Source organism: Puma concolor, chromosome A3 (assembly GCF_028749965.1).
Source record: "Puma concolor isolate L17-30 chromosome A3, mPumCon1.1.hap2, whole genome shotgun sequence".
NCBI lineage: Eukaryota > Metazoa > Chordata > Mammalia > Carnivora > Felidae > Puma > Puma concolor.
In genome coordinates, this window is record NC_141669.1 from 62,434,999 (window position 1) to 62,454,003 (window position 19,005).

Here is a 19,005-nt window from a genome sequence, read left to right on the forward strand (position 1 = left end):
CGCCTTCCTCGCCCCGGGCCCCGGTACTCCCCTCTGGGGACTGGAACGTCCCCGAGTCTGGCTCCTCGTTCTTTATTCCTTGGCCTCTGTCTCCGCCACCCTGGGGGGCCTAGACTCTGTGCTTCCAGTTGGCAATCACTTGCCAGGGTGCTCAGATCCCAGCACCCACCCCTCCGCCCCCGCTCGGCCTTAGGGGTGCCCTCTGGCCGGAGCCTCTTCCCTCGCCCTTGCTCCCTCTCTCCAGGCTACCCCGGCCGCGGGAGGCCCCAGAGCTGCCTTTCCGGACCCGTAACCCTCCAAACTTGGGCTGGACTCCGTTTTGCCGCGCGCTCCCTCCCGCCTCCCCTCTCCGGCTGCGGAGCTGTAACTTGGAGGCTCAGCTCTCAACTTCGGGTGATTTTTCTTTGCTATCTTCTCCTTAGGCAAAGTTTCCCGAGCGCAGCCGTGGGCTCAGGGCTTTCACTACGGCCCCGGGCATCCGCACGCGGAGAGCGAGCGCGGCCGTGGCGCGGCGGTGAGGGGAAGTGGGTGTGCGCACGGAGGAGGGTGTCCGGGAGCAACTCTACCTGGCTTCCCTCCGCCCGCGCTTCCCCGGACCCGGGCTGCAGTCTCGCTGTACACTCTTGTCTTTTTTTTTTTTTTTTTTTAAGTAATCTTTCATTTTAGGGTCCGCGTCCGGGGGGGAGCAGGGCGCACGTCTTGCTCCCCCCACCCCCGCCACCCCTTTCTTCTCCCGGCCACGCTGCCGCCACGGCGCTCGCTGCGGCCACTGGTGAGCCTGCGGCCCCAGCGCCCCCTCCCCTCCGCCCGCCCCTCCCCCGGGGGCCGCGTCTGGCGTCTGCGGAGCCCCCCGCCCCGCACCTCCCCCGCCCCGCACTGGCCATTGGCTTGTCCTGGTCTCTTTTTCATGTCCAGCCCCTGATGTGTGTCCATTGGTGTGAGCTTCCCCTTCCCTCCTCCCCTTCTCTCCTGCTCGCCCTGCCCATGTTTTGTGTGTCTCTGTCCATCCAGACTCCTGACGTTCAAGTTCGCAGGGACGTCACGTCCGCACTTGAACTTGCAGCTCAGGGGGGCTTTTGCCATTTTTTTCATCTCTCTCTCTCTCTCTCTCTCTCTCCCCCTCTATCTCTCTCTCCTCTCTCTCTCTCTCTCTTTTTTTTTTTTTGCTTAAAAAAAAAAAAAGCCATGACGGCTCTCCCACAATTCATCTTCCCTGCGCCATCTTTGTATTATTTCTAATTTATTTTGGATGTCAAAAGGCACTGATGAAGATATTTTCTCTGGAGTCTCCTTCTTTCTAACCCGGCTCTCCCGATGTGAACCGAGCCGTCGTCCGCCCGCCGCCGCCGCCGCCGCCGCCGCCCGCCCGCCCCGCAGCCCACCATGTCTCGCCGTAAGCAAGGCAAACCCCAGCACTTAAGCAAACGGGAATTCTCGCGTAAGTAACCCAATAATAGTAATAATAATTATTAATAATCACGAGAGCGCGCAGGACGAGAAGTAAGAGCGAGGGGGAGAGAGGGGTGTGTGCATGCATTTTTTAATTTTTTCACGAGATGAACCTCCGAGAGTCGGGAGAAAAGAGCTAAAAGGGAGAAAAAACAAACAAACAAACAAAAAACAAACCTCATCCTATCCCGAACCACAGCCGTACGTTCACTTTTGGGATAGCACGCACCTTTTATTTTTATTTAATTTACAAAAATTTGACTCCTCCTCTTTCATGCTTTCCGCTGCTTTATTTCGCTTTTAGAAAAGGAACGCAATGATTTCCCCTCCAATTTTGCAAAATAATGAACAATGCTATGGATGCGAACAACTCTCTTGCAAACCTAGGGGAGGGAACTGGAGGGGAAAAGGGGGGTTGCTTCCACTCACCGAAGGAAGGAAAACGGGGCGGGAGGAGGGAGCCCAAACCAAAAAAACAATTCCCAGGGAAAAAAGAGGTGAGAATGGCCCTCGGACAGCGGCGCGCTCACGGTCAAGTGTGCACTAGGAAGAAAGTAGTCATCTCCACAATAGTGAGAAAGTGGGATTGTGGGAGGGGGCCCCCCGGCGCTCTGGAGTCTGCAGAGTGTGGAGAGGGGCCGCGGCGCCTGGGAGAGCCTGGCGACCGCGAAGGACCAGAGCCTCCGCCGGCGCTGTTGCCTTTTGTTCCGGCCCGAGGTGGGTGTTTGTCCCGCTGCCTTTTGTGCCGGCTCCTCGCGCTTGCCCTTCCGCGCCGCCGCCGCCGAAGGGCAGGAGCAAGGGCCCGGGGCGAGCGGGAGATGGAGGGAGGGCGCTCGGGCCGCCGTCGCCTGGGTTCCCGCTGCCCGCCCCTCCCAGCCGAACCTCAAGTGGCGGCGAGAAGACGTGAAAAATAAAATAAAATAAAAAATAAAAATAAAGGCAAGAGGATGTAAAAATTTTCTTGCCCCAGAACAGAAGCCGAACGCTCGGCCAGCCGTTTTCTGCAACGCTCTCCTCTTTGACTCCCCCACCCCCCCTGCAAAAATCTCAATCTCTATTAGAGGAGGAAAAATACAATTACCCCCTTCCCCAAAACCTCTTTAGTTGCAAACTTAGAGCGCCGGCGGCATGGAGAGGGAGCGAGGAACTCCCTCCTCTTACTATTTTTTGGAAGATTTTCAAAAAAAGTGGAAGTGGATTTTGATTGGGAAAAATCTCGTGTCTGAATGTTTACAAGCACCGCGTGTGCGGGAGCCTCCTGCCAACAAACAGACAGAGGACCGAGCGCGGCGCGGCAGCCCGGGAGCGGGCGGCGGCGGCGGCCGGGCCTCGCCGGGGCCTCGCCGGGCCTCGCCGCGCCCCCGCCCTGCCCAGGATCGCCCACCCCGCGCCAGCCGCCTGCCCGCCGGCACAGCGGCAGGCCGTGCCGCGACTCCGCGCCAGCCGGGTCCACAGTCCATTTTCGCCCCCAGCACAATACCCAGACCTCCTCCCAGCCCACCAGACTTCGAAATCGGCTGGGGAGAAACTCAGCTTTGCGAAGCATTTTTATTTTGTAAAGCAACTGAAAAAGCGCGTCTGTTTCCCCCTCCCCCGCACCCCCCCCCCGACATTCTTGTCCACCGCGCCGGACCTTGGGGAGGTCACCACGTGCTTTCCTTGACCCCCCTCCCACCCGGTCTGGCCACTATCCCCCGCCTCCCGAGCCTTGCCAGGCCAGGTGGGGGGTGAACTGGGAGGGGTGGGGGTGGGGTGGGGAGGTGAGCAAGGGAGCAGTATGTGCGACTGTGTGTTTTGGGAGTGCTGGATCCTGGTACTCTTTGCACCCCACCCTTGAGTTTCTGCCCTCTAACCCGGGTCTGGCTCGGTCGGGGGTCGGGGGGGGGGGCGGTGGTCCTTTTGAATCTTTATGAGGTGGTGGGTGGGTTACTGTGTCCTGGCTAACCGAGTGCGTCTGGGAAGGCGGGCGGTGGGCACTTAGGAAAGTTTGGCAGCAAGGGAAAGAAAGGCGTGAGAGGGCCCACATCCCTTCCCCTCCTCATTCGTGACCCTTATTTTAAATTTTGATGTAATTTTAAAACACCGTCTATACCCAGTTCTGTATTTATTAAAGGGTTGGGGGGGTGCGCATAAGGAGTTGAATTTTTCACTGGGCTCTGGAACTTGTCACACACTTCGGAAGCTCCCCCCGCCCCGGCACGTTGCGGGGCCCTCCCTCTCCCCACCCCCGCGGATCCCTCCCTCGCCGCTCTCCCCCGCCCCCCACTCCCCCGGCCGCGCCGGATGCGGAGCAGACGCGGCGTGCGGCGGTGTGAAGTTACAGCCCGGCCAGGTACCGGCGGGAAGGAAGGGCAGTGTTCGCAGGACTCGGGAAAGCCGGAACCTTCTTCGGAAGGATGCAGTGGGGGCTCAAAGGACGGACTGAGGCGTGCAGTCCAGGCTGCTCCCCTATCCCCCACCCACCCCGGGTCCACCTCGGGACGTTCCAGGCTGGGTGGGTTTAGCTGGCCTCTATCCCAGTTTCAGTGCGGGCTTTGGGTTAAGGGAGTAGTATGGAGGGGGTTCAAGGGCCAGTTCTTTCTCATTTTCTGGGTGCGCAGAGGGGGCGGGAGCCATTCCGGTGTTCAGGACCCCCCCTCCCCCCCAATCCTCCGCTTCTTAGGCTGAATGAGCCATTCGGTCGCTAGGAGGCAGAACAAGATCAAGAAAGCTCAGCGAACTTGAACCTGTACCAGAGCCTCCCCCACTCCCTGCTTTGCGTTTCTCGGCCGGGGAGGGACGAGCTTTGCGAGGGTGGGGGTGGGGGAAACGGACGGTTAGGCAGAATTCCCTTTCTCCCCCCATCACCCCTTATGTCTTTGTTCTTCATTTTGACTTTAAAAATGCTTCTGGCCGGGGCTGCGGAGAAGCGCTCGGGAGCGCGGCCGACAATCCCGTGCGCCGGGCGCGGAGTGGGGTGCAGTTTTCGCTTTCTTTCGGGGCGGGCATTTTTGGTAGGGGGAAAAGGGGGGTACGCACTCTCCGCCTTCGAGGCAAGGCCAAAGGGCGGGATCCAGCAAGTTTGCACTTGGTCTTCGGGTTCACTTCTTCCACCCCCACACCCCAGCGCAAAGCACGGACAACGGCGGCTATGTTGGGCTTGCACAGCGGCTCTACAGCCCGACCCCTGGCTCCCCCGCCTCCCGCAGCTCTCGCCTCGGAGCCCGAAATCACAACAATAGTAATAGTTATCATCATAATGATGCGGGCTAGCAGCGTCATTAATAATGAATAACCGCAGCCGCCGCGACGCTGCGCACACTCGTGCCCGGAATTGCGGGGGAAACGCATTTGCAGAGATCCCCCAAAGTAAAAAGTGTGAGCCTGGGGACACAGAATGAATTTCAGGGCCCGCGCTTGAGGTGTGTGTGAGGATACCGAGACTGCACCAGGTTAACCAACCGAGTTTTCCCAGCCTCACTTCCCATTTCTCCAACTGGCGGGGCCAGGGAACGGTTGTCACCTTGAGGCCGGGCTGGACCGCGGGTGGAGGCGGCAGTCGGGGCCCCTGGCTGCCCGTTGCCTCCCGGCCTGGCCCGGGCCCCACGGCCCGGCAGTCGCCGCTGCACGTGTTTGCAGCAAGCGCGGCCGGAGGCTGCAGCCAGCGAGCTGCTCGCTTTGTGCCTGAGTCCCGGCGCCCAACTTCACTTTCTGCAAAGCCCGCCCCCACCGGGCCCCGGGCCCCGGGCCTGTAGCCTTAGCCTTCGCTTTTGTTTCTTTGCTTTTCCTCTCTGCGTTTCTGACTCGGTTTGCTTCCTTACCCTGTTAAGACAATCAAAAGGAAGGACTTGGAAAGCAAAGTTGAAGGCATAGCTCCTTTTCCCCTCCCCCAACAGCCTTCCTTTCCCTCGCTTCTTCCCTACATTTCTTCTTGAGCTTTTTTTTTCTTCTTTAAATTTATTCCTTTGCAACTGCAGAGAGGAAGGAGATCTCAGTCAGCCGCTGGGGCATTGAGACGTTCCAGTCTGTCTTGCTGTTTGAACGCAGAAGCATTTTATTTTCTATTTTTCTCCTCTTGTAGAGAATTCGTGGCTAATTATTATGATTATTTGCCCACTCCCTTCCACTTCAATCCTGGACTCCCCGCTTTGTAGCGGGAGGTTTAGGCCGGAGCTTAGAAACGCTGGTATTGTGGGGGCGAAGGAGGATGGAGTTGAATTGAGGGAGGGGGTAAAATGGCTGAGGTTAGGAATGTTTTTAGGGAAAGAGGAATTTGCATTAAAATACAGAGAAATTAACAGATGCCCAGAAAGGAAATGTTGATTAGCACTGAGAAAAGATGTCAATGCAAATCAGTAGACTACACCAAGAGAATTGTATTTTCATATTTTCTTTGTGCCCCACTTCGTCTTATTTTTAATAATATAGCAGCAATAATAAACACGTTTTGATATTTCTCTGAACATTACTAGCCAAATGTTTTGCAAGAAGCCCGATGTTAGACGTATTTCATACATTAGGATATAATTCTTGTTAATTAGCAATAATTTACGTTAAGAGCATAGAAAATGTTGAGGTTACAGGTTTTATATCTGTACATTTGATCATCTTGTTATTTTCAAGAACTTTGCCTCCTATAAAATTAATTAGGTGAAATGTGGAGGTGTAATCAGCAACCTCTGAATTACCACTTCATTTCCTGGTTTTGATTGTAAATCAGTTCAGTCACTACATTTAGAAGACTTTAACCAAGTCTGTTTTGTACCGCATTACCTTTAACTATTTGCTACCTAGAAGAATATTTCCTTTTGCTCCTAACTAATATTTCCACTTTCAGAATATGTCAGGCCTTGGGGATGAAAAAACAAACAAACAAAAAAAATGAATCTTAATGGTGGAGTTTAAAAAATGTTTTTTGGTTTTTTTTTTTTTTTTTTTTTTGCAAAGGTTCTACGTAGTACTAACTTTAATGAAACAAAATATTATTCCTGAATCTTTCTTTAATCTGTAACCCTCAGAACTTGCAGTTAATGCTGAACAACAACAACAAAAAGCCACATTTGTCAATGTATCCTTAAAAATCCTTAATTCAAATAGCAGGGATCTTGGAGAATGACTTCCCTATTCAGTGCCTCACTTGGTCAAAATGAAAGCAAATGTAGGAGAAAAATGACACAGAGGCATAATGCAAAAGCACTTCCATTTGTGTCATTTTATTTGAAAAGCATGCATGTGTTTTTTGTATTTATCTTTTGGTCAGTATGTTGGGCAAAGAAACATAAGTGCTTACCTTGCTGTCTTTATTAGTGGGAATATAACCTTCATATTCCTGTGGTGACCTTATGTTAAATTAGGAGGAGTACCAGAGGCTAGAAATTATGACATGTCCTACTTGAGCACAGGTGCAGCTAGGCAGGGCTCTCTCAATATTATTTCACCCAGCACATCTGGGAGTTACTCCAGATCTTCCCCCTCAATATTCAGCCTGGGTAGGGTTGAAATAAATTTAACCTGAGTTCACTGGATTTTTGCACTTTATCAAAATCGGTTCCAATATTCTACACTCAAATTAAAATCTATTTTTTGATTCTCTGTGGCTTTAAGTTCATTAAATGTGAAATTGGCAGCTTGCTAAAGAAGGTCAGACTGATTAACTGTTTAAGACTTGTACATTTTCTGCTTCAGTTTTATTAACTGGCAGCATCCTGGATGTGTTTTGTATTTTGTGATTTTTTTTTTTTTTGATAGGGTAAGCATACAGTTTCAGGAGCAGATACTTACCAACTCTTTTTTCCCCTTTGGAAGGTTAAAAAATCATAGAAGCTGTTCAAATGAGACGCTAGAGTATTTTGGTACAAAGTTAAAAAAAAAAAAAGGAAACGGGAATGAAAGACATATCTACCTTGTTATACCATCCGCTGGTGATTATGTGTGTAGAAATAGTCCCATAATGAAGCGTTTTGGAGCTCATTCAGAAAATTAGTCAACTTTGACAACATTAGGCAAAGTATTTCAAGTCTAAAGAAAGGACTTCTCAGCCTTGTTCTGAGATGTGGCATTTGCTTGACCATTCTGATTTTTATGTGATGGGAGCCACCAAGTGCAAACATGTTTAGAATATTTTAGGCATTCCTTTCTTCAGAATGAAAAAATGACTAATTGGCTTATTTTCTTAAGTACTCAAAAGTATCCCATTTAGCTAATGTGTCTGGGAAGAATTGCCAGTGAATTTGGTATTTCTTTGATTTTGTGGCACTACTGAGAGTGAGATCAGAAAGGTTTTTGGCAGTATGAATTATGCTACGTTATGATTATTATTTAGATCCGTTTCACAGGTGAATGCAGTCGTTTGCTTATTATGGCGGTGTAAATGTGGCACATTTTGTGTGTGATATAGTAGCTTTCTAATTTACGAAGCTAAGTCTCTGTATACTTCGAAGTATATACACTGACACAAAGGGTGTGTGTGTTTATTTACCTCTTCTTTTATTCTTTGGCACAATAGACAACTTTGTAGGAAAAAAGAAAGAAATTTGGTTTCAATCCATGTTTTTACCAGTTTTGGGGGTAGTTATTATTTAAGCTTTCTTTATGTCACTTGTGTTAACTATTTACTTAACAGTCAACATTGTTTCTATACTCGAAAACCAGACAGAATTTATAGTGTGTGTGTGTGTGTGTGTGTGTGTGTGTGTGGTTTCTCAGGAGTTAATGCGAGTCAGATAGTTTTCCTTAAATATATGATGATTTGCCTCATTGATAAATTTGCTTTCTTGTTGATAACCTCCATATCCTTAGATGTTTTAGGTGCTCACATTTTCTGGGTATTATATGAAGGAGGCTAGAAACACTTTATATAATGTGGTGGGATGGGGTGGGGTTGAGAATGTATTTCCCCTTTCTCTCTTCTCTGGTGCTCTAATAATTGTGCTTTTGTTTCTCCAACCACAGCCGAACCTCTTGAAGCCATTCTTACAGATGATGAACCAGACCACGGCCCTTTGGGAGCTCCAGAAGGGGACCATGACCTCCTCACGTGTGGGCAGTGCCAGATGAACTTCCCATTGGGGGACATTCTTATTTTTATCGAGCACAAACGGAAACAATGCAATGGCAGCCTCTGCTTAGAAAAAGCTGTGGATAAGCCACCTTCCCCTTCACCAATCGAGATGAAAAAAGCATCCAATCCCGTGGAGGTTGGCATCCAGGTCACGCCAGAGGATGACGATTGTTTATCAACGTCATCTAGAGGAATTTGCCCCAAACAGGAACACATAGCAGGTAAATGAGAAGCAAGGAGAAAAGCTGTTTGCATGTTTTCTTTTCATTTTCAGAGGTGCTGTAGCCAAGCACTCAGGAGTGGTGAAGAGCTTTCTGTATTTCTCCATGTGACTGTCCACGACAGCCCTGTAATGTTAAAACAATCATTCCTATTGCTTACGTCCAGAACACAAAAAAAATAAATATTTTCCACTTCACTGAGTCAGATATAGGTGGAATAGGTACACACACCTGATACCCTCTCTCTGGATCTGTTGATGCTGAATTTCTTTCCTTTTTTTCTCCCCTTCTCATTTTTAAGTGTTGAACCTTACTATACCTGGCCCTGTTTCCAATGTCCATTTCCAGCCATGGTGACAAGTCAGAGGCGAAGTGGCCATACAGGCATTTTGTAGTTTGGCCAATGACCTGTTTGAGTCAGAATACCTGGTCAGACCTCCCTAGGGGTGCTGTTAGTTCTCAAGGCTTCTGCGAAGGAGGGTGGGCTGACAGGGCGTTTGGGACTGGGTAGAAAGAGTTAACTGAGCTTCAGGGCTCGCCTTGGATCCATATTGGCTGTCAGCCCGTATGGGGCTGTAATTAAACACAGCCCCGTGGTGGGATGACACCGTGACCTTGACTTTAAGATGCCATTTTCGACTGGCCAGGCCAGAGTAGAGAGGGCAGTTGCTGAAGCGCACAGACATGCTTACTCGAAAAGTTTAAGGGCATGTTGGAAATTTCAAAAGGTTGGTTTGACAGGAACGGCTGCTCCCTGCAGCCTGCCTCCTCAGCTAAATGATAAATGCTTCTCTGTGCTCTCTCTTGTCTCTGATGTGGTTTTGACAGATGTATCTTGATTTTGTTTGTGGTTTACACAACCACATGTCACCCTTACAAATGTCCAGTCCAGACTTCCACTGTTTCAGCTATAACACAATGTAAAAATTCTCTTGGAAAAATACACACACATATTCAACAGCTCTCCTTCCTTTGGTTAATTTTAGCAGAGAGGTAGTTAGGTGTGTGGGTTTCTCAGCAGCTCATGGGAAAAGGAATTAACGGCTAGCAGAGGGACTTAAATCCTTACCCTAAGTGATAAGCAGCAACACTATATAGTGACCCTTAAGACATTTTTTTGTGAAACCAGAGTGATTTAACACACAAGACAAAGTGAATGCAGAGTCTATGGTGACAAAAATGCTAAGCCTGCTGGTGGTTCCCTTTCTTCTATTTCCCCCTGCCCCCTCCCCCAAAAGGCAGAAGGTTTATTCAGTTTTAGGAAAGATAGTGCATATAATCAATTGATTCACTGGAACTTGTCTTTCTGACCTCGTTTGACCACAAAGTTGAACTGTAGTAGGTCAGTGGTCCAGAGGGAATTAAATGTCGTATTATTTTTTCTTCCCGCCCCCTCTGGAATTTGATCATTAAAATCAAACGTGGCATTTTCTTTCTTTCTTTCTTTTTTTTCCCCCATGCTTCCTGCAATAACACTCAGATACTTTTCCTTTAGTGAAAAGAGAAATCTGTACCAGGGAAGCTGCATTTACAAAATATTTTTCTAGAATTCACCGCATTTAGCTTATGTGACATGTAGGTTAACATTTTATCCCCCCCACCACACACACAAGTGGGCAATGGCAGTGACCATTTCCATGTGCTGTCTTGTGACTGGAAGGAAAATGTAAGGCATGATTAATGAAGCAAGAGCAAGCGGAAGGGGATTTGTCGTCTTCGGAGATCCAAAGCCTTTCTAAATCACCAAATATGGAGTAACACTTGCGTGATGTAACATCGTATTTACATATCGGGCCGCTCGTTTAAAAGACAAAACACAGTGTCTGTCAAGCAGGAATTAAAACCACACTTCTTACTGAGGTCCCAAATAGGTTATTCACTCTCGGATTAACCAGCTCCAAAATTCTGTGCTTCTGTACTTAGAAGAGGAATCTAAAAGCTAGGGGGGTGGGGGGGGAAGGCACTATAGTGATAGCTTTTTACTATTATAGTTGTGAATGTACATAGAGAAAGAAAAGATATTTTCCTTAACTTCTGGTTGTCATAAAGGTTTTTTGTTTCTAAGACCCAGTATAATAGCAGAGCCCAGAGAAGCACCCCCTCCCGGCCCTGCCAAAAACAAAACACAAAAGAAAGAAAAAAGAAAAGAAAGCAAATTTAAAAGATGTTTTATAGGGCTAATACTAAATAATTTCACTGAGATGAAAAGCGTTATAAGGTATCTAAGATATTCAATGGGTGCACAAATGTAGCAACCCAGGTGAGGTAAACCTTTCATGCACAAATAATTACAAAGCCTTGATTCATTTCATTGTGTTTAATCACCTGTTCCCACCCTGGAATTGGCTGGACATAAATAGCGTGGTCACATCTCAAAGCGAGATGTCAGTAACTAGAATCATGACTTCTCATAATTCACAGTAATGAATTAAGAGTTTCCTATGGTGAAATTAACATTCTACCATCGCACATAAATTAAGATGCCCTGGCCCTCAGGTGTCTCTGAAGGGAAGTTCTGGAAGACGGCTGTGCACACTACCAGCCCATTTCTCTCAAGCACGCCTTTACAATTCCAAGTCTGCTTTTCTTTTTATGGCGAGGAAGGAAACAAAAAGAATAATCATCCAGTAGATATTTGAATTGTGGTGTCACAAAAAGAAAGGCGAAGCAATGCTCCATATTAGTAGAGAGATCTATTGATGAATCTCTAGAAGAATATGTTTGGCAACCACATAAAAGGTAGTCATTTAAGTGCACTGTGTAGGAAAGGCTTTATTAAAGTGATGTAAGTTGGATTTGAGCTCCCTGTGTGTTCTGTGCCATTTTATAGGCAGGAAGCAGGAATAAAACAGTGACAGATTTTCTTGAGATAAATAAAGCTTAGCATTGGGGGCTTTCAAATAGGAGAATAAGGTAGCGTTCTTTAAGTCTTCAGTAAAGTGATCTGCATTTTGGCTGGACATAGGCCACACGAAGAGGAGTGTGGTTTGGAAAGGGTGATTCTTTTTACCTGGCGTATAGATGGTTACGAGCTTCAGCACTTCACCCATGTACATGTGTGTGTTGATCAGGTTGCTTTTTTCATTTCATTCACATATTCAAAATACTGTGTGGCTGTGATCCAGTGAAACCATTGACATAGTACGAATTTAACTGGAAATGAGCAGGTCATATTGTGTGGGGCCCAGTGCATCTATTTCTATGTCAGATACTCACCATCAGATGTCAGCAGCCTGTGACTGGCAGTCAGGGTTTTTAACAGGGCTGTTGCTGTGTTTTGTAGTCTCATCTTTTATGATGGGGGAAATATTCATCAGAGATTAGTGAATGTGAAACTGCTGTTCACTTACAGAAAAGGCCAAAAATATTATCCCACAATGTCAGATTTGAGATTTTGGCTTATGACACATGGAAATCTTTAAATTAGGGTTGGGCTGTCGTGAAGTTAGCTTTTTAAGAGAATGGGGGAGAATAGGACCAGTCTTATAAAATGTACTCAGATCTACTACTATTGATACATAATATTTTTTCTCCTTAAAATCGTGAACATAGACGTCCATATCAGGATATTTAAAAATTAATTTGCTTAGGCAATGTACTTCGTAACTAGATAAAAATATATAAGACAGTTACTCTAATGGAGGGGGAAATACTAATTCAAAAACAAACATGTCAGCATGTTACTTAAAGGTAAATCAAGTATAATATACTTAACGCTTTTCGGAACTTAGCAAATCAACTTGCCTTTTCTTTTTGTACCCATTCTAATTCTTTCCTAACTCAGCATGAATTGGGGATGTATTTGTGTACTTCATGGTATAATTGTAAATGAGACTATAAATTATAGTATCCTAATATGACTACTTATTTTTAATTTCTCTTTATTTGTGTGATTCTGAATAAAAACCACTGACTTCTGAAGTGAATTTTTAGCATGGCAGCTGAAAAAGAAAACAACAAACAAACAAACAAAACCCCAATATACTGGTGAACATTTTATTTACCTTCAGTATGCAGAGAATAGAGAATATTGTTTCCTTATATATATCTAGGATTTTCACTGGGAGCCTGTGTTTGTGAGGCCACTACCCAAAGACTCATGTTCATGAGTCTGGGAGTCCTATATACAAGCTGTATTTGTAAATAAGACCAAGAAAGGTTGTGAACTGGCAGCTTGGATGTTTTGTCAAAGTACAATGTCAGAGAAACTCTCTCTAAGACAAATTGTAAATAGAACTGTCACAGTGATTGCATGATTGAGCCACAGAAGTGTCTTACAATTGTTGGCATTGTCAGAGGACTTTTGAAAGCTTAATTAAACACAGTGGCCCGCATGGCTGCTAAATTTACTTCGGAAAGCCAAAAAGGAAAAAAAAAAGTCTAAAATGTGGAAGATTCCCAAAGATCTCAAAGTTCTTCAGACATTACCCTTCCGGTGACACAGAAAAGATGCATTGTGCATTTTCCTAGTTGTCTTTTATAAATAATAGTTTTGAGAATAGGGCCACGTGATATGAAGATCATCCTGTGTGTGATGTGGAGATTGTGTTAGTTTTTCTGTCTCCTGCTGTTACAGACAGTTAATGTAAAAATGGCCTTTTATTGGAAACACAAATATGTATTCACTTCAAGAACAGGAGCAGAGGGGGAAAGTTTCCCTCCCATTCTCTGTGTTCATTCTGTGAGATCTTAAAAAAAACAGTGCTGTAATTTCTTAAATCACTCCATCCTTGTATTGCAAGTTGTGCCTTTTACGTTAAAGGATCTGAAATCTGTTTTGCACACCTTTCTCCTCGTGCATGTGGCATTTAATTGTGGAGCTGCCCATGGGCTGGAAAATGCAACTGGGTGTAGAAACGTGCAGGCAATGTCAGGACAGCGAACCTTAAGCTCAGGGAAGAGGAGAGTTGGATGCATATTAATGGCACATTTTCAAGTCCTGGAAAATCATTAATTTCACACCACAGCCCCCATGTAGTTTGGCTAATGTGGGAGGACTAAATTGGAGCATATAACTAACGTGCAAATCCTAGGGAAGCATTTTTCACAATTTTGTGATTTCTTAAGTGAAAGTGTTTAATAAAGGAGAATGGATGAATGGTGGCTTTTCAACACTAGTCAGGGAGAAAGGAAGAAAGTTTGGCTTTCCTTGGGGGAAAACATGAAATTGAACCAAAGTAGCACAGCTAGGGAGATGCACCGAGATCACGGCATTCAGTGTTAACTTAATTTAATGGACTTTGGTTGGTCTGTTCACACCCTTTACTGCACAAAGGAATCATTTGACAAAATTTACCCCTAGCCCAAGTCTGTTTTTACATACCGTAGTACCAGCTTCATGCAGTAAAAAGCACTTAGCATCAAACTGGACCCAGCCTGGCACCTTGCCACTTTTTTAGCAAGAGATTTAATCACCAAGGATCTTTAGTACCTTTCTGCTTGTTCAGATTTCATTTGGGTCATGGTTATGTCAGCAGTGTTGTTATTACAAGGATTAAAAAAGAAAAAAAGATTTTAACTTAGTGCTCATTTTTAACATTGTCTCAAATCAAGCAGGTTTTTATTTTGTGTGTCAATTTGGAGGACATTAATAAAGTTCATAAATATGTTCAGACTATATAATTTAATGGATAATAACCAGTATTGTTATTTGTAATACAAATAGAAAATTGGCCATTGTATCCCTCCCTCCTCTGTCCTTTCCTCCTCCCCAGGTAAATAAGCATCCTTAAACTGCTTCTCTCCTTTACTTCCAGGGTATAGAGGCTCTGGCCAATATCAGTAAATTTACCTTTGTAATTTGCCATGTAGTTTTTACAACAATGACCTAATTAATTTGAGCACGAACCATATTATTGCTACTAGAGTCATTTTCTGTCACAAACTTAATTTCCAGGAAATGTAACCTGACGAATAAGAATGCTTTAGCTCTCCTAGAATGCTTTAGGTCTCCTAGAGACCAAAGGCAGATTTAAAATAATAATAATAATAATAATAATAATAATAATAATAATAAATGCCAGCATTATTAAAGCCAGTATGCTTGATGCCAAACTCACTTTGAAGCCAGTAAACATCAGACTGTATTTCTAATCAGTTTTAGAATGTAACGTATTCCATATTGGGTTCACTGGAATCTGCCTTTCTGCTTTTTACTGGCCAGCTGCACTCCCTATGCATTTTTAAAACATTTCAGCAAAGGCTTTTGCTGTTCTTAGCAGGGTTAGTAACTTGGGGTCTATTTCTGAGCTCATTCGTCATTCTGCGATGGCATTGAGTTAGGTTGGCAAGGGAAGGATTTGAAGCATGGGGGGTGGTGAGGTCACTTCTGACCCCAGCAGGGAATAGGTGAGCTTCATTTGCCTTTACAATAGACGCACAGTTACTGCACCTTGGAGGAGCTCTCAGGTGCCGCTCAGATGGGCGCATGTAAATGCCCTGTCAGATGCGGAGCCGGAATATTAATGCCTCTTCCACCACCGCACCATAATAAAGCTGTACACAGCAAGCTTAATATGCAGCTAGTCTGGGGAATTGTGTAAACTTAGGTAGCCCAGTGTGAAAGACAGCGATGTAAAAATGCTCGATATGCTACAGTTTCCATTCTTGTTCTCCTTTGATCTATGGCAAAATGAAAACATCATCCTTTCCTCCTCTTGGAGTTGTCTCCCCAACTCTGCCACCTCCCAATCCACCACCAGAATTTTTTGCATGTGTGGTATGGAGAAATGCTACATAATTTGTTTCGTATGGTTAATTACAGGCGTTTGAATATTTAAAATTTTAAATAGCCGCTGTTCCAGCTTTTCCTGTTAAAAGTATGTGATTTGAACAAAGGGAATACAGTGTAAATATTTGTGGTGATTTGCAACACCCCTCTTTCCCTATTAAACACACACACACACACACACACACGTGCACACACACACACACACAGACATTCAGTTTAGATGTAGTGCTGACTTAAAAGGCTTCTGTACCTTCATTTGTACTTAAAAAAAAAATCAACTCTCAACTGGAACTCCATTAAAACATTTTGCCATTATTTTTGAGTCCACTGTTGCTTGAGGTTTTAAAGAGGATTTTTATAATGTGTTCATTTAACAGAATCAACAGCTGTCAGAACCAGTTGTGGTAAATCCACAAAACGTACAAAGAAAATACACACGTTTCCTGAAACAAAACACTTGGAAAAACAAGCTGCCAAGAACTGGCGAATGAGAAGTCTGCAGACAGGGAGCCGGAGTGTTTCATCTCTTGGTTCACCCTGGAGACTGATGTGAGCGGATCTGATGCAATGCCCTGGAAGGTTTACCTGACCAGGTGCCTGCTTTGAGGCAATGCACCGGGCAGGAGGGCTGGACGGGGCTGCGAGTTGCTCCCTATTCTGCCCTCCTTTTTTCTTTTTGATCTCTCCACATAGATAAAATACCAAGTTCATAGAGTGCTACACAACAAATTATATCCACTAAAGGTGAGATGATCAGATTTAAACTTCCTGTAAAAGAAGCAAGAAGGTGCCTAACACGCACTTTTCCAGATAGGGTTGGCAGCATGTTATGCAGAATTGAATCGGCCCCGCCAGGAAATTCCCAGTGGGACCCTGGAGCAGGCATGTTGATGAAGGGGATACCTGGGGACCTCTGGTCACTCACAATGAGTTTCTGTTTGTATCTTCACTCTTGTTAGCCTTGGCGATGAACAATTACATCTACAATTTGATCTTAGTTTTAGATACAGGTGAGTCCGCTGATTAAAAACTCCCATTAAAATGAAGAATGGAATAATTGTGAAGCCCACGAAGGTGCTTTCAAAACAAACACAGGTGCTGTTGTGTCCCCCCCCCCCCCCACAACGCTCTCTGGTTTCTGTTTTCTTTTTGAATTTTCTAAAAAAAACCCCAAAAAACCAAAAACCAAATAACACAAGGAAGCCCCATGCTAACCATCAGGGCATTTAAATTTATATTCATCAGTTGTTCATTTTCTTGATATGTAATGATGTATAAAAAAAGCTGCAAAAAAATCACATCTGTTAATTTTTAGAGAAATAAGGTGTAGCTTGGGTTCTTCTTAACTTAGCTGGAGTACAAGGCTCTACATGCCACGTCTGATCTCTTACATTTTAAATATGGAGTTTCTCTTTTTGGGCCAAAAAAAAAAAAAAAAAAAAAAAACCTGAAGCATTTCCCTTTACCGACTCAGGGGATACCGTGATTTCATGATTTATTTACATTTAGGGGGCAGCTCACAATGAGCCATTTACTGCTCATCTTAGCCCCCTCCTCCACAAGTCTTTGAGTTCACAGTTAAAACAATACATTAACCAATGTTAAATTTTAAATCTCATGAGTTTCTCTCTCCTACTCCATCCCATCCTAAGATTAAAAAAAAAAAAAACAACAACACAACTATTCTTTTACATTTAAAAGTGAACATTGGCTACTGAAGAATGATTTAAAGACTGAGAAAATTTTTAATAATAAATCGTAACCTTCTCATGTTATGTTTTTGTTATGTTAAGGGGAAAAAATCAATAAGGAAAAATTTAATTCTGATAAAGATACTCTTGGATCTTTGAAAACAACTGCTGTCCTTTTAACTAAAACATTTGAGCAGCTTCAAAGACTATGTATTTCTTCTGATCTTGGAGCTGTGTGACTGGTAGCAAGAAAGAAAAAAAAATCTTATTCTACATACAAGTGGATTGCTTAACAAGTCTGCACAGACACGTACTTGTTTGTACAATAGAGATAAAAATTCCTGTATAAAAATAATTCAGCTGCTGACAGCAGGCATTGTTGTTGGACCTGTCTTTTGTGCCTGTCCCAGCTCTGGGCCCCCTCTCCCCCTCTATCTGCTTGGGACAGCTTGCTGCGTATAGACTCCTGACCAGAAGTTAATTGCTATACATTAAATGTATAGGTATTGTATCTAAAGAGGAATATCTTGAGCCTTCCTATATGCATTCCACTCTACTTTCTGATGTGATTGCAGTACCGCCAGCAAGAGGGTGGCAGGCAAACGCTCTAATAGGGAAAATGACTTGAAGCAGTTAAGGGAAATTTGGCCTTCAGGTCCCATTTGCTCTGCAGTGTAGCATCAGTTTCTAAACTTTTGTTTTTAATCTAATTCTGATTTACTCTGTCACATCCCATATCAACCCTCATTGAACTCTACTCATGTAGAGTAACATTAGTGTCAAAGGGAATTGGTCAGGACTGTGGACCTGTGGCTCATACAGATGGTTGTGGATGTGAGTTACACACAGCTCTGCGTCGTTTTCTTTCTAATAAGCGTCAAAAGGGGGCACATTTCTGAGCACGGGCCGTGGATAAGAGAGCCAAGGAATGAGGGATAGTACCTGGATTTTTTTTTTCACCCCCTTCTCCCTTCTCTTTCCCACTTCCTTGGGATACCTGCATTTCAGGTAGTAAGATCAACTTTAGGAAAACGTCTGAGGCTGGGGGTTGTGGGGTGGGGATGGGGGGAGAGTGGCAGAAAGAAGTTACTCGCATATTTTCAGTACGGGTTCAAACACAGTCACCAAAGCAGAGTCTTCTGGGTCCAGGAGCGGAGCAGTATGCACAGGCACGTGGGCTTTTCAGAGCTGTTTGTTCCCAGTCAGACTTGTATGCCAGCCGAGCTGGGACTTAACATGGGCTTTTCCCGGGGCTGGGTGTATGGGATGGGGCCCTAGGAGGCATTCACTGGGAATTCTCTCACAAGAATTTCTTAAATACCATGAGGTGAATAAGGTGTGAGTTAACATTCAAGGTGTGAGATAGATTCTCCTCCATACTTGTCACAGGGAAGCATGAGAATCCAAATTCCCACTAGGCTCTGTAGTAACTCGGGGGGGGGGGGGTGGCGGTGGGTGGACATCACAACTTTCTGAATGTCAGCTGATGTCTGCATGACCTGTTCCTCCTGAATTAAATGCTGCCAGTGCAGGATCGAAGGGGGGACCCCCAGGAAGAGAACTCCCCAACGACAGGCTTTTCACTCCCCAGAAGTAAAGCAGATCTCACTCCCCTGCCTCATATCCTCTCCTTTCTTGTTCTTTCCCTTTTGGAAGCAGAAACTTCTAAAATGAATGCCACTCCAAGGCGACGAAAAAGCTGTTTTTATACCACAGTGGATGTTTACACAGGAGACTCAACTTGAGGGGAAAAAGGCTTTTTGGGAGGGTGGTGGGACTCGTGTTAATCTGTTTTGTTGGAGGACTGTGCAGTATATTGCCTGTGAGCAACTCTGGGCTGTTTTTGATAAATTACCATGTTTAGAGATAGGTTTG

At 45.1% G+C, this 19,005-nt stretch overlaps 1 protein-coding gene across 10 annotated transcripts in view; it reads left to right on the top strand.

The window, feature by feature from the left end:
- Positions 1-682: 682 nt before the first annotated feature.
- The window catches only part of BCL11A (BCL11 transcription factor A), a 100,451-nt gene continuing 82,128 nt past the window's right edge, over positions 683-19,005 (top strand). For 2 of the 10 annotated variants that reach the window (XM_086701044.1, XM_086701043.1), the window contains exons 1-2: positions 855-1,438; positions 8,380-8,709. In XM_086701044.1, the coding sequence (XP_086557170.1) occupies positions 1,384-1,438; positions 8,380-8,709 (385 nt within the window). In that variant the 5' untranslated portion in view covers positions 855-1,383. Of the gene's footprint in view, positions 773-854; positions 1,439-3,663; positions 3,782-4,716; positions 4,851-8,379; positions 8,710-19,005 lie in introns of those variants that run through there. The other 8 variants (XM_086701039.1, XM_086701046.1, XM_086701041.1 and 5 more) reach the window with 8 other exon arrangements.